Raw genomic sequence first — 17,815 nt, 5'->3', positions numbered from 1 at the left:
TTTCCTCCTATTTGACCATGACTTGATTTTTTTTTATGAGTTTGTGTCTAAGTAGATGTAGGGGGAAAAGATCTTCCTTTTTGTGTCTTCAAATGTGTCAATCATTTTTATTGTACTTGTATTTGATTATAACAGCTAGAAATCTTTTTCTTACATCAAATATGTAAAATAATCCATCATATTGACTGTTTTCTTTCTTGTATAGCTTTTTTTAAATATAATTCCATACTGTGAACGTCTAGAGCGTTCGGGTCCCTGGGTAAGGGTCACGAAATAACCGGGACACAGGGGATGCAGAGCCAAGGCAGCAATCGAAACGGCATGCTGAAGTTTATTTGCAAGTTCCTTTTATACACTTCTTATAACAAAGCAAGCAATTCTTCAATAACACTTTACCCACATTGTCCAAATATCATGCCTCAGCGGATACACAGAGCTAGATTCAAATTGTTCCTGTTTGTTTGATAAGTACCCTCCTAAAGTTCTTTGTAGACATTATCTAGTCCTCTGAGGATGCATTTGTTTCTTCAGAATGTACTGTTCCCAGGATAAGTATGCAGGAAGCTTCTTCCTCTTGGCCAAACCATGCAGAACTTGTGACTTGCGATAAGGGGAAGAGAACTTTTCCTCCTCCTAGCTGAGGTTTGCCTCAGCTGACCTAAATCACAGCCACAGCTCTTGCAAAAAGTCAGGCCTGAGGGAGCTAAACTCTGCACACTTAAACCCCAACACCATACATTTTTTGTTGTTGTTATTGTTGTTTTGTTTTGTTTTGTTTTGTTTTGCTTTTATGTCTGTGGTTTTGGAGTCTTATCCAAAAATATTTGCCCATTTCAAGGACTTAAAAATGCCCTCTCGATTTTCTTCTGGTAGTTTCATAATTTCACATTTAACTATTTCTTTCTCATTAAGTTAGTTTTTGGAACTGGTGAGAGATGGGATCTAGTTTCATTTCTTAGCATTTGTATTTTGAAATTCACCAGCATGGTTTATTGAAAAGACTGTCTTTTCTCCAATGCTTGTTGTTAGCATCTTTGTCTTGAGTCAGTGGCTATAGGTGTGTGGGTTGCTTCTAGGCTTTCTATTCTGCTCCACTAGTCCATGTATCTGTTTTTATCTCAATACCATGCTCTTTTGATTACTATAATTTTTCAGTATATTTTGAAGGCAGGAAGTGTAATGCCTCCTGCTATATTCTTTTTGCTCTAGAATGTTTTGGTTATTTAGGTGTTGTAAAGAAAATAAAAAAGAGACACATATGCAAGATTCAGAGGCAGAAAAAAATGGCAGAATGGCAGAATGGCCAAGCAACCAGCTTTATTTATATCAATAAGTTACATTAGGTCTCTGGCATTGGTAGTACACTATTATTCATTGTTTCATTAGGAAGGTTATAGAGTTAGCAACATTATGCAGTTTATTCCTCAGTTACATACTATAGTTGCAATGTGCAAAGTTAGGAGCTTTGATTAACTTTCAAGAAAGTCTATATTTTAAAGTTACTGTTATGTGGGCATGTTCAGGCACAGTGGAGCTTGGTGAAATATTGTTGTTGTCTAACAAGAGAGTTTCAGAGCTGTGTGCCTGAGATCAAGGTCAAGGCTGACAATACTCTAGCACAGAGCCTCCTCATGCAGGACATTGCTGCAGCAGCTAGGCATTCCGTGTCTTTGCACAGAAGATTTCCTAGCAGCCAGGCATTCTGTGTCTTTGCACAGAAGCTTCCTAGACACCAAGCATGCCACAGTCATGAAGCTATCAGAGACCTAAACACAGAACCCTTACATTTAGGGTCTTCTGTGGTTTTATATGAGTTTTAGGATTTTTTTGTCCTGGTTCTTTGAAGCATTGCCACTGGTATTTTGATAAAGCTTGCATTAAGTGTGTAGACCACTTTGCGTAATTTAGACACCTTAATTTTTGATACTTTTAATTGAAAGACATGGAATGTCTTCTTATGTTTTGTGACTTTCATCTTTGATTTCCTTCTTTAATACTTTTTTTTTCATTGCGAGATTATTCCTACACACTTTATGTTTTTTTCTAACTATGACAAAAGGATGTCTTTCCTGATTTTTAGATAATTCACCAGTGACTTATAGAAATGCAACTGATATTATATATTGATTTTGTATCCTGTAATTTGGCTGAATTCATTTATTACTTCTAATTATTTCCTGGTGAAACCTTTAGGAAGATCATGTCATCTGCAAACATGAACAATTTGACTTCCTCATTTTTAATTTGGATGCCTTTTACTTCTTTTCTTGCTAGAATGCTCTGACTAGGACTTCCAGTAGTAGGTTGAATAAAATTAGTCAAATAGGCATCATCATTTTGTTCCATATCTTAGAAATCTTTAAGCTTTTCCCCATTCAGTATGATGTAGTATTTATTATGTTGGGTTACTTTCTTTCAAAATCTAATTTGTTCAGAGTTTAAATCACAAAGGGATAATAAATTGTATCAAATGCCTCTTATGTATGTATTAAAATTATCATTTTTGTCCTTCATTCTGATGACATAGTGTATCTCATTTATCAATTCACATGTTGAATGATTCTTTCATCTTTATGATGAATAACATTTGATTATGCAGAATAAAATTTTAGATAGGAGTAAGAAGTTCTTTGCTATTGCACAGAAGGGTGAATATAAAGACACTATATATTTCAAAAGCTAAGAGAAAAGAAAGTATATGTTTTCACCATGAAGAAATAAAAAGTATTTGGGGAGATATATGTGTTTACCCTTATTTAAATAATTTATAAGGTAAACATGAAAACTTCAGATCATATTCCATAAATATAATTTTATGTTCTGTGTATCAGTTAAAAATTCAAAAAGAAATTTACACACATTTTCTTTTAATTATGTTTATTTTCATTTTTTATATTTAGATCCCTAAGCCATTTGAACTCAATTTTTATATTCATATTTTAAGAAATGAGTGACCTTTATATCCAAATTACTTTTCAATTTGCCCTATAATATGTATTTAAAAGTTCATACATTTCCTGTAAACTTCTATCTTTATTATATGCAAAATTTCATATATAAAATAGTATATATAAATCTTTTCATTCTATTCCAATTTACCTATTTATTAATACTCCTACAACTTGATATTTTATTAAATATTTAATCCCTGATAATTGTTGTTCCTTGTAGATTTTCTTTTCTTAACAAATTCTTTAGGCAATAGTTGCTTTACTATTTTTTTCATATATAATTGATTTTACTTACAATTATAAGAAAAATCTTGTTGGTATTTTTATTGAGTTCTTATTGAACTTTTAGTAAAATAATTGAGAACTTTTATCATTTTGTAAATAATTATTCTATTGAATCATAAAGAAAGGGTTTGTTTGTTTCTTTCTGCCTTCAGGAAATGTGCATAAGGTTTTACTTTTTCTAAACAAGAGTTATTTTCTTCAAAATAGTCAGTCAACAAATCCTAGGACAGTCTAATTAAAAATAAAATGAGAGAAAAATAAAATTAGTAAAATCAAAAATGAAAAAGAAACATTACTATAGATGCCTCAAAAATAAAAGAATCATAATGGACTATTATGAAAAATTTTATGCCCCCCAAATTGAATAAACCAGAGGTAATGAACAGATTCCTAGAAATATATACCCACCAAGACTGAATCCTGAATAGTCTGAAAACAAAGTAAAAATAACGAAATTGAAGTTATAACCAAACTTCCCTCCAAAAAGTAAAGCCCAAGATAAAATAGTTTTAAAAATGAATTCCACAAAACTTCAAGGAAGAATTAATACCAATTCTTCAACTCTTTGAAAAAATTAGAAGTACAAGAATACTTAAAAATACATGTTCTGAGATATCACTGTGATACAAAAGCCAGAATATCTCAAGTATTTTGATCATAATAAAAATCCCAACTCAGCTTTAAATTTAAAATATTATGAATGGAATGTAAAATTAGCTCAATAAGTAAGTTAGCAAACAGAGAATCTGTTACTAAAAATTTTAAGTTATGACCAGTTTTAGAAAATGAATATAATTTGTAAGAACATCTGAATATGGGGATTATGACATGTTTGGAGATAGAGAGCAATAAAGATAAGAAATTAAAAATTAGAAACTTATATTTTGTATTATTCAAAAAAAGACTTCAAAATTCTGAGAATTTATTTCATGTGTAAATGACATAGAGCTTTTAAGGAGTCTAATCATAGATTAATGCTAACATAATATTAAATTACTTATTCACTTACTAAAATTATTGAAGAAATATTTACATTAAAATGTACAAATACAATGATTTATTTAGAAGATAAGGGATTTTATATCACTATTTAACTGATGACATTTTTGAGATATTTGTTTTGATATAATAATAAACATTCTGACAGTTTTCTTTTTTCAGTTTTGACATCATATATATTTATATAAACTTTCCTATAAAATTTTACCTATATTTCCATTTTTCACTCATTTATACAGTTTTTAAATTTATTCTGGTTAGTTACATGACATGAGAATGATTGACATATCATAAATAAATGGAGAATAACTTCTCATTTTTCTGAGTGTACATGATGTAGAACTACATCAGCCCCGTGTAGTCATACATGCATACAGGGTATGGATATCCAATCCATTCTACTATCCTTCCTATGCCCCTACCCCCTACCCTCCTTCACCCCGCTCTGCCTAATCCAAACTACCTCTATTTGACAGTTTTGTTTTGAATAATAAATAAAGGTCTTTCACTTTAAATACTTTATTTCAATTCAGGAAGATTAATTTGATGAGTAAAAAACATGGCTGTATGCATAGTCAGAATGGAAGTGTATAACTATTAGAATCTATGTTGAAAGAAGTTAATTCAAATACTTAATTTTATGGGTAAATCAACTGGCAAATTAGAATGACTTGTGGGATAGGTCATTGAGTTACAAAAAAAAAGTTATGAAATAAGTAGCACAGAGAACTGATTGATAACTCTGCATTGAAATGAAAAAAACAGATACTTAAGAAAAGTGATATATGAACTGAATACTTAGAGGGCTCAGAAAAGCTAATATATGAAGTATTTCAGAATAAATGACAGGTAGTTTAACTTGAATGGTATTGTTTTAAGCAAATCGGTCCTCACTGATACATAACAGAATCAAAATTAATGAATCTATTGAGAGTACTTTAGGCTTGACTTTTATTTTACATTGTTACAAGATATTTATACATATGTGTGTGTATATGTACATACGCATGTGCACACATAATTTTGTGTTCTCGTCATATCTCTAAACCTTAGATAATGCTCTACAATCATCAGGTGTAAATGGACAATTTAGAAAAAAATGTATACTAAATGAAAAGAAAAACTATAAATAATTTATAATCAATTGTTTAAATAGGTTTTTTCCTGAAATTATGTTTATAATCTAAATATCTTCTAATATTCAATTCATTCTACAAATTGTACAGAAACTTATATAATTGTCTAATTATATGCTATGTTTATTTTTCTCCCTGGTTATATTTAATCTCATCCCTTTGGGTGATATTTTCAAATATATTTTTTCCAACTAAGATTCTCACTTTTAAAAAATGAAATGAAAAAAGGAAATCCGATCTAATACAGATGTTTATAGGAAAATGTTCATGAAATTAGATGTGTATCTTTAAAAATACTATTATATTTTATTCTTTTGAAGTTCTGTTTATTCCACAAAATTTAAATTTCAGAGTCTCCTAATAGATTCAGTCCTAAACTAGGAAATCAGTAAGCTAGAAATTGAATCTTCTACTATCTTGGTATCACTGGTAGGAAGTATATCTATATCAATCTGCATATATGTACTAATATATACCTAGGTCAGACATAAAGGTCAGACAAATAAAATGTGAAAACAAAATAGAATTAGCATTGCTCTTATTTCACAAAGATTCACAAATCATTTAGAATTTGCTTTAGGATTATCTCAAGTTAATCAGAGGAATTTGGGGGAGATTGCGACCATCAAATAAGTATTATATTATTATTATTGATTTCCAAAATGAACCAGTAATATATCACATTTTCTTTTAACCATGATAAAAATCATTTATAAATGAAAATTCTTTCATCTAAAAATTAAGTGATTTGTTATTTTAGAGCTTATGCACATATACATAGATATGTGTGAATATACACTTAGAGAAACACATATAAAATATTTGAATATGCATGTCAAAGATAAATAGTGCTCAAAGGCAAACATGAAAAGCTCTGCTATAATTTTCTTTTAAACTACTTAAATACAATACACATCAGTTAATTGGAAGCATAAAAATAAATATTAATTCTAAATTAGTTTGATGGGTCATAAGTCAAATACAATTTTAAATGAGATAAACTTTTATAATCTTACCTTATTGCAATTCTTAAGGGACAAAAGAGACATATTGAAAGTGAAAGCTCAATGTTGTCATATATCCATAGAAAGAAAACTAAGAGAAGGGAGGAAATAAAGTCAAAAATAAAAGGCAGCTTTAATGGAGATTAAAAGAAAAATTAGCATTTCAAACCCCAAAGTTTTATGAAAAAAAATATTTTTCAAAGGATATAAAGTTAAATGTCAGAGCAATGAAATAAAAAGTAAAGGAGGAAACTATCTCTTGGAAGCTGCTGATACTACCTGGGCATTCTTTATTCATATCCTTTGTATAACAAAGTAAAACATTAATTTTTTGAGAAAGAGACAATTCTGTGTAGCAGATTAACAAAGGCTTTTTCACTTGTTGATTCTGTAAGGTACAGATGAAAGGGTTCAAAAGTGGAGCTACTGAGGTATTGAGGACAGCAATTCCCTTGGGAAAAGATATTCTTTGTTTGATTGAAGGTTTAAGATACATGAAGAAGTAGCTGCCATAGGAAAGGGATATCACGATCATGTGAGAAGAACATGTGGAAAAGCCTTTTTTCCTCTGACTAGTTGAAGGGATTCTTAGAATGGTAAGGGCGATATAGGTGTAGGATACCATCATCATGACCAGTGTGACCAAGAGTGTCACCAAAGCTGAAATGAATCCCATCATCTCCAGGAGCCGTGTGTCTGTGCAGGAGATCTGCATGAGAGGTGTAGTGTCACAGTAGAAATGATCAACAATGTTGGAGGCACAGAAGTCAATATTTAGACCTAGGATGAGTGGTGGGAATATGACAAGCCAGCAAGCCAACAACTGAGGACCAGCTGAATGCAGATTTTGCTGTTCATGATGGTCATGTAATGAAGGGGCTTATACAGATGGCCACATAGTGGTCATAGCACATAGCTGCCAACAAGTAAAATTCTGATGCTCCAAGTAGGAAGGCAAAAAACACTTGAGTAGCACAACGGCATAGGAAAAGACATGTCCCCAATTGCCATAATAACCAGCAATTTAATAGTATTGGAAATTTCTAAGAGAGAAATTCCGAAGGAAAAAATACATGGGAGTCTTCAGGTCCATATCCACTAGGGCGAGTGTGGCGATGGTCAGATTGCCAGTGACACTCAACAAGTAGGTAAGAAGCAGGAAGACAAATAACACAACTTTCAATTCTGGGTCATCAGTCAAACCTGCCAGGATGAACACTGTCAGTCTTGTGTAGTTTCACATTATGGTGCTCTTACTTTCACCAAGTCTGAATGCAAAAACAATCATCATCATCATCATCATCATCATCATCATCATCGCTTCCCCCAAAATAACAGTGGTAACTAGGTTTGAGATAACATTAACAAAGCAATATACCAAAAAAAGCTATGCAATGCTCATTTATGCTTTAAAAATGATTAAGCATTCCTTGTTTTTTCAGGCTATCTAGTCAGAGAACTAATAAATTAGTTTGCAGTTCTACTGGAGAATAATCTATATTGTGTAGCAATTGTTTATTCTGTTTTATGAATAAATTAGAGGGAAATTAAAGGAAGTTAAAGACTAAAAATACTTTTTCTTTCTTGATAATACATAAGTTTTGGTATATAATTTCACTAGTCATTTAAAGGTTTTTTGTTGTTTTTTTTTTTAACCTTAATTTTCTTTATTTATTTTAATGTGGTGCTGAGGATCGAACCCAGGACCTTGCTCGTGCTAGGCAAGCACTCTACCGCTGAGCCAAAACCCGAGTCCCTCATTTAAAGTTTAATTAAATAAAATTCCATCACTTTGTGTAAACCTTGTGATTCTTGTTATTTTCAATACATCATTTTATTTTGTATTTTTGCATAGACACACACACACACACACACACACACACACACACACACCTAACCCTCCTCAAGGTTTAGGGCTTTACAATGTACTCAAAATCTTCATTCCTTTATCATTTGTTTTCATGGTTGAAACTCAATTTCTAATAAGAGAAATGATACATAGGAAATAATTTCATTTACTCTTCTTTTTACTATGCCAGTATCTCTGGAATAGTCTTTGTTGGCAACCCCATTCTTCCTATTCTGTACCTCAATACAAAATCAGTAGGAACACTATGATAAAGTCAGTGTTAGGTCAGCCAGGAAATTGAATAATAAGATACATGAATATAGAGGCAAAGAGAAATAAAAGAAATTGGAATTAGGAAGTTGTATGTGGTGGGACATGAAGACATTGCTTTGTGGAAACCAAGACAGATCAGGATTCTTAGAGATGGGATATGAATAGAAGAAAAAGAAATATCCATTTATATTTATGCTTAAATGGACCTCTCTCAGTCCATTTTCTAATGCTGTAAAAGAGTGTCTGAAGACTGGAAAATTTTTAAAGAGGTTTATTTTGTCTCATGATTCTGGAGTAAGGGAGGTCCAACATCAAATAGCTGCCTGAGGGGAGGAACTCATACTCATTAAATACAAAATAGAAGAAAAGCAAATGGTTCTATGCAGGAAGGAGGAAAGAGAATTAAGTTCCCGCAATAAGAAGCCTATTCCTTGTTTTCTCTGATACATGGATGCTGATCCATAATGGGGGTGGTGGGAGCATGGAAGGAAAGGAGGAACTTTAGTTAGGGCAAAGGGCAAAAGAGAGGGGGTATGGAGATAGGAAAGATGGTGGAATGAGATGGCTATCATTACCCTAAGTACATGTATGAAGACATGAATGGTGTGATGCTACATTGTGTACAACCAGAGAAATGAAAAATTGTGCTGTACATGTGTACTATGAATTGAAATGCATTCTGCTGTCATATATAACAAATTAGAATAAATAAATAATTTTTAAAAAAGAAGTCCATTAACATGATAAAGGTATTCAGGTATTCATGAAGACTCTGATAAGTTGTCCCAAATTCCTCCCACTAGACCCAACCTTTCAACACTGCTAAATTGAAGAATTAAGTTTCCAACACTTGGGCTCTGGGGAACACACTTAAACAATAGTATCTACCTTGTATCCAGATTAAAACCCTGAGGCTATGCCAGTCAAATCCAAAGGGGTGATGCAACTTGCCATTATTATGACCGAATTATGGGGCAAAAAGATTAGGTAGGGGCCATGTGGATTGTCATTCCAATGTTCTTTCTTTAAATAAACTTTTAAAAAATTCTTAGAATCAACTGAGAATAGACATAGAACATACCAGAAATTCTGGGACACTTTGAAGGTTGTTCCAAGAGGAAAGTTTATAGCTATAAGTGCCTACATGAACAACAACAGAAACAACAACAAAAACTCCAAATGCCAGAGAGATCCCAAAGAAACAATCTAATGATGCATCTGAAGGTCTGAGAAATACAAGAACAAACCAATTCTAAAACTAATGGAAGAAAAAGAATAAGAAAGATTGAAGGTAATATTAATAGAAAATTTTAAAAGTACAAAGAATAATGTAATAAAGGTTTGTTTTTATAAAGATAAACAAGATTGATAGACTTTTAGCCAAACTAAGTAAAAGAAAGAGAGAGATGCGATAAAATGACAGATGAAAGAAAAGTAACAATTAGAGATGAAAAAGGACATAGCACCACAGACATCAGTGAAATCCAGAGGCTCATTAGATACTATTTTGAAAAGTTCTGGGGGCATAAATATTTAGTATTATGATATATTCTTGTTGGGTTTCTTCCTTTATAGTGTGAAGGAAAACGTTTTGTCTCTTCTCATTAATTTCAGCTTCAAATCTGCTTTGTTGGCTATTAGAGGAGCTACTTCTGCTTGCTTTCATTCTCCATATCCATGGAATATAATTTTCTGTCCTTTTACTTTAGCCTGAGGATGTCTTTGCCTCAGAGGTGTGCCTCTTGACAGCAATAAATTTTTGGGATTGTCTTTCCTTTTTCTTTCAATGTTGAGTATACTGTTAATAGCTCCAAAACTAGTTAAATTAGTTCTCTAATTTTTGAGTATTTTCTTCATTCTTCCCTAGATCTTAATTCTAATCTATATTAACATTTGTATCTCCTAGTTTTTTTCCTATTTTTCTCACGTTATATCCTTGATATCGTTATAAAAAAATTTTAACCCAGTTGTGGTGGTGTATGCCTGTAATCTCAGTGGCTGGGGAGGCTGAGCCAGGAGGATAGTGAGTTCAAAACCAGCCTCAGCAAAAGTGAGGTGCTAAGCAACTTGTGAGACCCTGTATCTAAATAAAATACAAAATAGGGCTGAGGAGGTGGTTCAGTGGTCAATTCAATCCCTGGTATACCCTCCACTCAGGAAAACACACACACACACACACACACACACACACCTTTATATATATATTTGTGTTGATTTAACTAGTTTTCCTATTTGTGGGAACTTAAAGTTTGGTGTCCCAATTACCTTTTATGCAACTATTGTGTATTAGTAACCCATAATAGGTTATTTTATGTTTATATTGCTTTAAATTAAGCATTTATCTTTTAAGTGATACTGTTCTTTTATATAAGGAAATATCAAGTAAATCTTGTCAGTAATTATAATGATATCTCTATTTCTTCAATTCTGGTTAATCATAAACTACTATAGACATTTTTTTTCCCAATTAGTTTAATGGACCTGGAATGTCTTATCCGGTTCATTATTTTCAGCATATCTCTGCTGGGTTTTTTTGTTGTTATTGTTGTTTTGATAGTTGCATTTGTGTTGTTCATTTTGTGACTTTTATTACAGAAAGAAAGTGACTAGCACTATTGTCATATAATTTAACCCATAGAAAATTTATACAAATTTTTAATATTACTTTCCTTCCCTAGAGAAATGTTATTTTCTGTACTTCCCTATCTCATAAGTGGAGAAAAACAGAATTCCTTGGAAATTATATATTTCAATTTCACAATAAAGGAAAACAAAGTGTGTGAATTTGATTTGAAGTTATAAAGAGTTTAATAAAGGTGTGGTCAGTATGAAATATTAAATATTATTGAGAAGGCTAATCTGACTGAAATGTATAAAGGAAATCATGAAGTAAGTAAGAAGGCTAATTTGACTAAAATGCAGAAAGGAAACAATGAAGTTAGCAGTAAAACAGTCACGGAATGTTTCATTTTCCTTTTATTCATCAAAACTTCTGCTTCTTTGAGAGAAACACAATCTTCTTTATGCAGTCATTGAAAGCGTGTTTCACTTGCTTGTTTCTCAAGGTGTAAATGAAAGGGTTCAGCAAGGGCGCTACAGAAGAGGTGAGAATTGAAACTCCTTTATTTATGGCCACCTCTTCCTTTGCTGAAGACTTGATGTAGATGAAGATGCAGCTGCCATAGGTGATGGAAACCACAATCATGTGGGATGAGCAGGTGGAAAAGGCCTTTTTCCTTTGCTGAACAGAGGGGAATCTCAGAATGGTCCTGATGATGTACGTGTAGGACAGAACTACACAGACTAATGTAATAATGAGGGCAAATACAGCCACAATGATAGCCATCTGTTCTAGTACCCATGTGTCTGAGCATGAGATCTTTAGGAGGGGACTTGCATCACAGCTGAAATGATCAATGGCATTAGAATCACAGAATTCAAGCTGCAGACCTACACTTAGGGGTGGGACAATAATCATCAAGCCAGCTACCCAACACAAGAAGACTAATAAGGTGCACACTCTGTTGTTCATGATGGTCATATAATGAAGAGGTTTACAGATGGCCACATAACGATCGTAGGACATGGCTGCCAGGAGAAAAAATTCTGTTGCTCCAAAGAGAAAAACAAAAAATATTTGAGTTGCACAAGCATTGTAGGAAACAGTATTGTCTCCAGTTGATAAACTGTACAGGAATCGAGGAATACAGACAGTAGTAAATGAAACTTCTAGGAAGGAAAAGTTTCTGAGGAAGAAGTACATAGGTGTCTTCAGATGGGGATCCACCAGTGTGAGAGTGATAATAGTCAGGTTCCCTGTTACACTCAACATGTAGGTGAGCAACAGAAAGATAAAAAGCACAATTTGCAGTTTTGGGTCATCCGTCAGTCCCAGCAGGATGAAAGTGGTTACTGCTGTGTGGTTCCTCATCATAGAACTTTGATATTTACCTAATCCTTGTGTAAAAGTCAAGATTTTTGAAAGAAAAACATATTCAAATTCTACAACAAAAAGGTGTGCATATAGAAGATCAGCAAATTAGACTATGTTTATCTTCTCTTTTTACATCGTAATCAATATTTGTACTATTCCAGTAGCCTTACTGAATTTTATGTCTACAAGTAGTGGAGATTTCCTTAAGGAATCATGTTATTGTAAAATAATCCAATGGTTTCTTTGATCTTTTGTTGCCCTCAGAATTTACAAATGTAGTTGATTTATCACATACGAATCATTATGTGGACTGGATTTCCATTTCTGTGAAATCTCAAGATTATTAGATTGTTAGAGTGGATAGAAAATGTACTCTAAAAATCAGAAATTTGTTCTTTTTCTGTTATATCCTTTGTGGCCACAAAAAAAGTGTCTAATACATAACACGTGTTCACTAATTTTTGAAGAAATGATTTATCATATAATTGTATTTCAATGTTTAAAAAAGTAGAGAATGTTTCAGATAACACTCATAGCTAAAAGGCTTTTACTGCAATGTCTGGAAGAGAAGAATTGCTGTGAAATCCTGATTGTAACCAAGGTAGTTTTTTATGTTTTCTTCTTTGTTTAATTTACTTTCCTATCTGTATCCCAAAACCATTTCTGTCACACGGACACTCGGTGATATACATTTTTGTCACAAGGTGATATAACCAAATGTAATTAGTGATAAAACCTTTTCATCTTTGTAATATTAATTCTACTCATCTCTTCATATCTGTATTAGAATTTTTATTTAGCCATCCAGTTTTCTGTATTTTTCATAAGCAAATTCAGTGGTAGTGTTTCTAGAGGAAAAATGCTTGTCATAGATATAAATAAATAAACATACCTTTTGTAAGGGAAAAATAATGTCATCACAATTCTATGGCCCAGAACAGTCACAGTCTGAAAAACTGTTATTCCACTTTTTTTTTTTTTTTTGCCTGGCCAGGTTTTCTTCTCTTTTCTCCATTCTTCTAGTCTATTGATTCACCTAAAATATTATTAAATTATAAATTTCTTAGGATCCAACAGTTTTGAGGTAAGGAACACAATAGCAGTGAATTTTTCTTTTGCAGTGAACAGAAACCAGGTACATGATGAAGACAAGGCTGAGTGAGGAGGAAAATTCAAGTTTTTTGTTTGTTTGTTTGTTTGTTTCTTTTTAACTTCTCTTTGCTGGTGATTTTGCTATCCCCGAGGAGGTGTGCTCATGGCTTACAATCTTTGTTACACTGGAAATCTTGGGTGTTTGGAGTCTACAGTTAAAAAAAAAAAGTTGAATATTCAACTTTCAAACAGCTCATATTAAGTTGTGAAATACAATCAGATGTTACTTTATATCTCTTATGTTATCTATTAACAGCAGCAAATATGTGTTTTGATAAGGATGTGGAGAAATTGAAGTCTGTGCACCTTTTGATGGGAATGTAACCTGGTATAGTTACTGTAGAAAACATTATGAAGTTTCCTCAGAAAACTAGCAATAGACTGGCTGTATAATCTAGCAATCCCACTTTTTGTCATGCTTCCAAAAGAATAAATAACAGTATCCCAAAGAAAAATCTGCATTCCTGTGTTCATTGCAGAAAAAAAATAGCAAAGCTTTGGAAACAACCCAGATGTCAAAATGGATAAAAAGAAAATGTGGTGCACACGATCATACACACACACACACACACACACACACAATGGAATATTATTTAACTATAAAAAGAAAGAAGCCCTGCAATATGGAACAACATGAATGTCCTGAAAGATATTATCAAAGTGAAATGGGTTACAGAAGGGCAAATGTTCCGTGATTCCACTTCCATGAAGTATTTAACATAGTCAGATTCAAACAAACAGTGATTCAGAAGGGTGGTTGCCAGGATCAAAGGAAAAGGAAATGGAGAGTTATTCTGTGGCTATGAAATTTCAGTATGGAAGATAAGTAATTCCAGGGATCTGCTGTGCAAATGGTGCTATTATTAGCACTGCTATTTTGGGCACTGAAAAAAATTTAAGAGGGTATATGTCCTGTTAAGTGTTTTTACCAAAACAAAGAAATAAACAACAACAGTTATAAACAAACAAATGAAACCAAAACCTAAAAGGGAAACAAGGATAACTACAAATTACTAGATGGATACTTAAACATGCCCTGACCAAGTCATTAGTCTTGTCAAAAATCTGGTGAATAATTTAAAAACATGTTTCTTACAATTTTCCATAATAAAAAGTTAAAGCAAAGCTTAAAAAAATTACAGGAAAATACAGCAACAGATATTTATTTCCCTGATCTCTCAAAAGGTAAAGCAGTTCTCACGTCTACCTTACATTACTTACTCTTGATAAATTTTCATAATTTTGGCTGGAAGCTCCTTAGTGGGTTTAACTGTGTTGTGTTAAGGAAGATGTGACTTGTCCAGGGCTAGCACCATCATCTAAATTTGCTCTGCACACATATTTTGGAGAGTCTTGAATTTTCCTAGTTTCCAAGTTTCACGTAGTTATGTTATATCTTTAGAAACTCTTACTTTGAATATTGGAAACATTTTCTTTGCTCTCCATCATTCTGATAAGAAAATCTGAGAGAGAGAAGAAAAAAAGAATTTTCTTTGGGTTGCAAAGAGTGATGCTCTGATCTTTCTGAGCAGACAGTTAATATTTTCACTCCCTGATATTTATGTTTTCTGCTCTATCTCTGCAAGGCACACTAGGATTACCTGAATTAATAGTCAAGTATCCTTAGTGCCCAGGTTCAGACATCACTTACTGAGCCCTCTGTGTAATTAGCCTTGGCAAAGCAACTAGAATAGGCAGCAGCAGAGACACTTTCCTTTGAGACAGTAAGATAGCAAACAAGAATCAGCTAAGGGGTAGGTGCTCATCTTAATGAAAGAGAAGAAAAGCCCAAGTCACATTCAACTCCCCATTCACTCCATTAGAATGTGTAAGGATATAATTCTGTCTGTTAATAAAATATTTTACTGAATCCTCCATGATAAAATGTTTGGTAGCATATCTACTACATGTGAAAATTTTAATTGACAAAGATTATCATGTATACAAAGTTATTATAATATCCATCATTCTGTTAATCTGAATTTACATTTGAAAACAGGAGAACATATATAAGATGGACATTATTTGTTCTGTATGAAAACAATGCATCTTCTTATTGGTTTGTGTTTGGAGACTTCCAGCTTCTGTCTTTTAGTTATTTATAAAATACAAAATAAATTATGAATTACAGTTGACCCTGTTCTAGAGAATATTATCGCTATTGTACAATGCAATCAACTTTTTTTAAACATCCATTAATGAGAAAGAATAGATAATATTTGTCTACATGTGATTTATTTTACTATCCATATTGTTCTCTAGTTATATCCATTTTTTGGCACTTGATATTATTTTTATAGCTGAAGAATCTCTCGTGATTTCTAATTCAGACAATTAGCTATTAGTTCACAGAAACACTAAGGATTTTTGTAAGTTGTTTTTTGTATCATGCTACTTTGCTGAATTAATTTTAGTTAGCTAAATAGCTTTTTAGTGGAGTTTGGGGGATTTTCTGTACATAAGAACATATTGCCTTACAAACAATGACAATATGATTTCCTCTTTACCAATTAAGATGCCCTTTATTTCTTTCTTTTGCCTGATTATTCTTGCTAGAATGAAAGTGGTGGAAATAGCATTATTATTCCAGATGTTAGAGAGAAAGCTTCCAGCTTTTCTCCATTCAGCGTGGTTGCAACTGTTGACTTACCATTTATACACTTTATTGAGATACTTAAAGTGTTCTGTTTTTATCATGAAGGGATTGCAAGTTTGTATCAAATGCCTCTTATACATCTACTCAGGTGATTATATATTTCTGTCCTTCATTTTGTTGATGCTGTATATCTTGTTTATTGATTTGCATATTTTGAACCATCCTTGCATCCCTGGCATGAGTCCCACTTAATCATGGTGCATAATCTTTTTAATATGTCATTTGGTTCAGTTCAGTTTGCTAGTTGTTTTTGAGAATTTTTGCATCTACATTCATTGAGGATATTGGCCTGTAGCTTTGTTTTTTTGTTAAGTCCTTGTCTAGTTCTGGTATCAGGGAAATTAATGCTAGCCTGATAGAAGAAATTTGGAAAAATTCCTCCTCTTCAATTTTACTGAACCACTTAAAAATGAAAATAACATATGTTACATATTTGATAGAACTTCATAGTGAAGCCATCTAGTCCTGGGTTTTTCTTTGAAGGGAGATTTTGTTTACTGATTGAACCTCATTATTCACCATTGGCTGTTCAGTTTTTCTATTTCTTCATGATTAAATCTTGGTAAGGTGTACATTTCCAGGTATTTGTTTTCCTTTCTTCTAGCTTATCAAGTTTTGGTATAAGTTGTTCATAATAATATCTAAGGTTTCACTGTATTTCTTCAGTGCCAATTTTAATAATTTAATTTTCATCTCTGATTTAGTTTGTTTGAATATTCTCTGTCTTTTCAATAGTCTTGCTAGGGAATTGTCACTTTTCTTTATTTTTTTGAAGGAGCAGCTCTTCATTTAACTTTTTTTGGTGTTTTTTGTTTTATTTTGTATTCCACTCATTTTGTCTTAGATCATTATTTCTTTCCTTTTACTAATTTTGAATTTTGTTTGTTCTTTTTCTACTGATTTGAGATGCAAAGATATATTCTTTATTTAAGGTCTTTACTTTTTTGGTGCACGTGTGACTGCTGTGAACATTCTTCATAGTACTGCTTCTGTTGTATAACATTGGTTTTGGTATGCTGTGTTTCCAATTTCAATTGTTTCAAGAATTTTTTAAACTTTATTTACTATTGGTTATTCAAAACTGAGTTTGTTTAATTTCCCTGGATTTATATAATTTCCAAAGTTTTTTTATTGATTTATAGTTTTATTATGTCATGCTATGTTTGGAAAAGTTAAATGAATATGATCTCGAGTTTTAAAATATTTATTGAGATTTGTCTTGTAGCCTATCATATGATCTATTTTGAAAATTATCCCATGGTTTTAGAAGAACATGCATTCTTCATTTGTTGGATGGAAGGTCTGTAGATGTCAACAGACAATTAATTCTGCTGTTTCTTTGTTGATTTTCTGCCTGAACAATTCTGTGCATTCCTGAAAGTGGGGTGTACAAGTCCCATACTATTATTGGTTTGGAGTTGATTTCTCCCTTTACATCTATTAATATTTATTTTATATATTTGTATGCTCAAATATTGGAAGCATATATAACTATTATTTCCTTTTGCAGAATTGACCCTTCATCACTATTTAATTACTTCCTTGTATCATTTTTTAGAGTTTATTTTTTATTTCC

General features: G+C 32.2%; 1 protein-coding gene and 1 pseudogene across 1 annotated transcript; both read right to left on the bottom strand.

Annotated features, from left to right (window-relative positions):
- Positions 1-6,388: 6,388 nt before the first annotated feature.
- Positions 6,389-7,618, bottom strand: LOC124108213 (olfactory receptor 6C74-like; annotated as a pseudogene).
- Positions 7,619-11,480: 3,862 nt separating this feature from the next.
- On the bottom strand, positions 11,481-12,434 carry LOC124108212 (olfactory receptor 6C2-like). The gene has a single exon (XM_046466611.2). The coding sequence runs from the start codon at positions 12,429-12,431 to the stop codon at positions 11,481-11,483; it is 951 nt and encodes a 316-aa protein (XP_046322567.2). The 5' UTR covers positions 12,432-12,434.
- Between the last annotated feature and the right edge of the window lie 5,381 nt (positions 12,435-17,815).

Source organism: Marmota monax, unplaced genomic scaffold (assembly GCF_021218885.2).
Source record: "Marmota monax isolate L192 unplaced genomic scaffold, Marmota_monax_Labrador192_F-V1.1 WCK01_AAM20220418_F8-fsc00151, whole genome shotgun sequence".
NCBI lineage: Eukaryota > Metazoa > Chordata > Mammalia > Rodentia > Sciuridae > Marmota > Marmota monax.
Note: the sequence above shows the minus strand (reverse complement) of the source record. Positions and strands in the feature narration are given on the sequence as shown.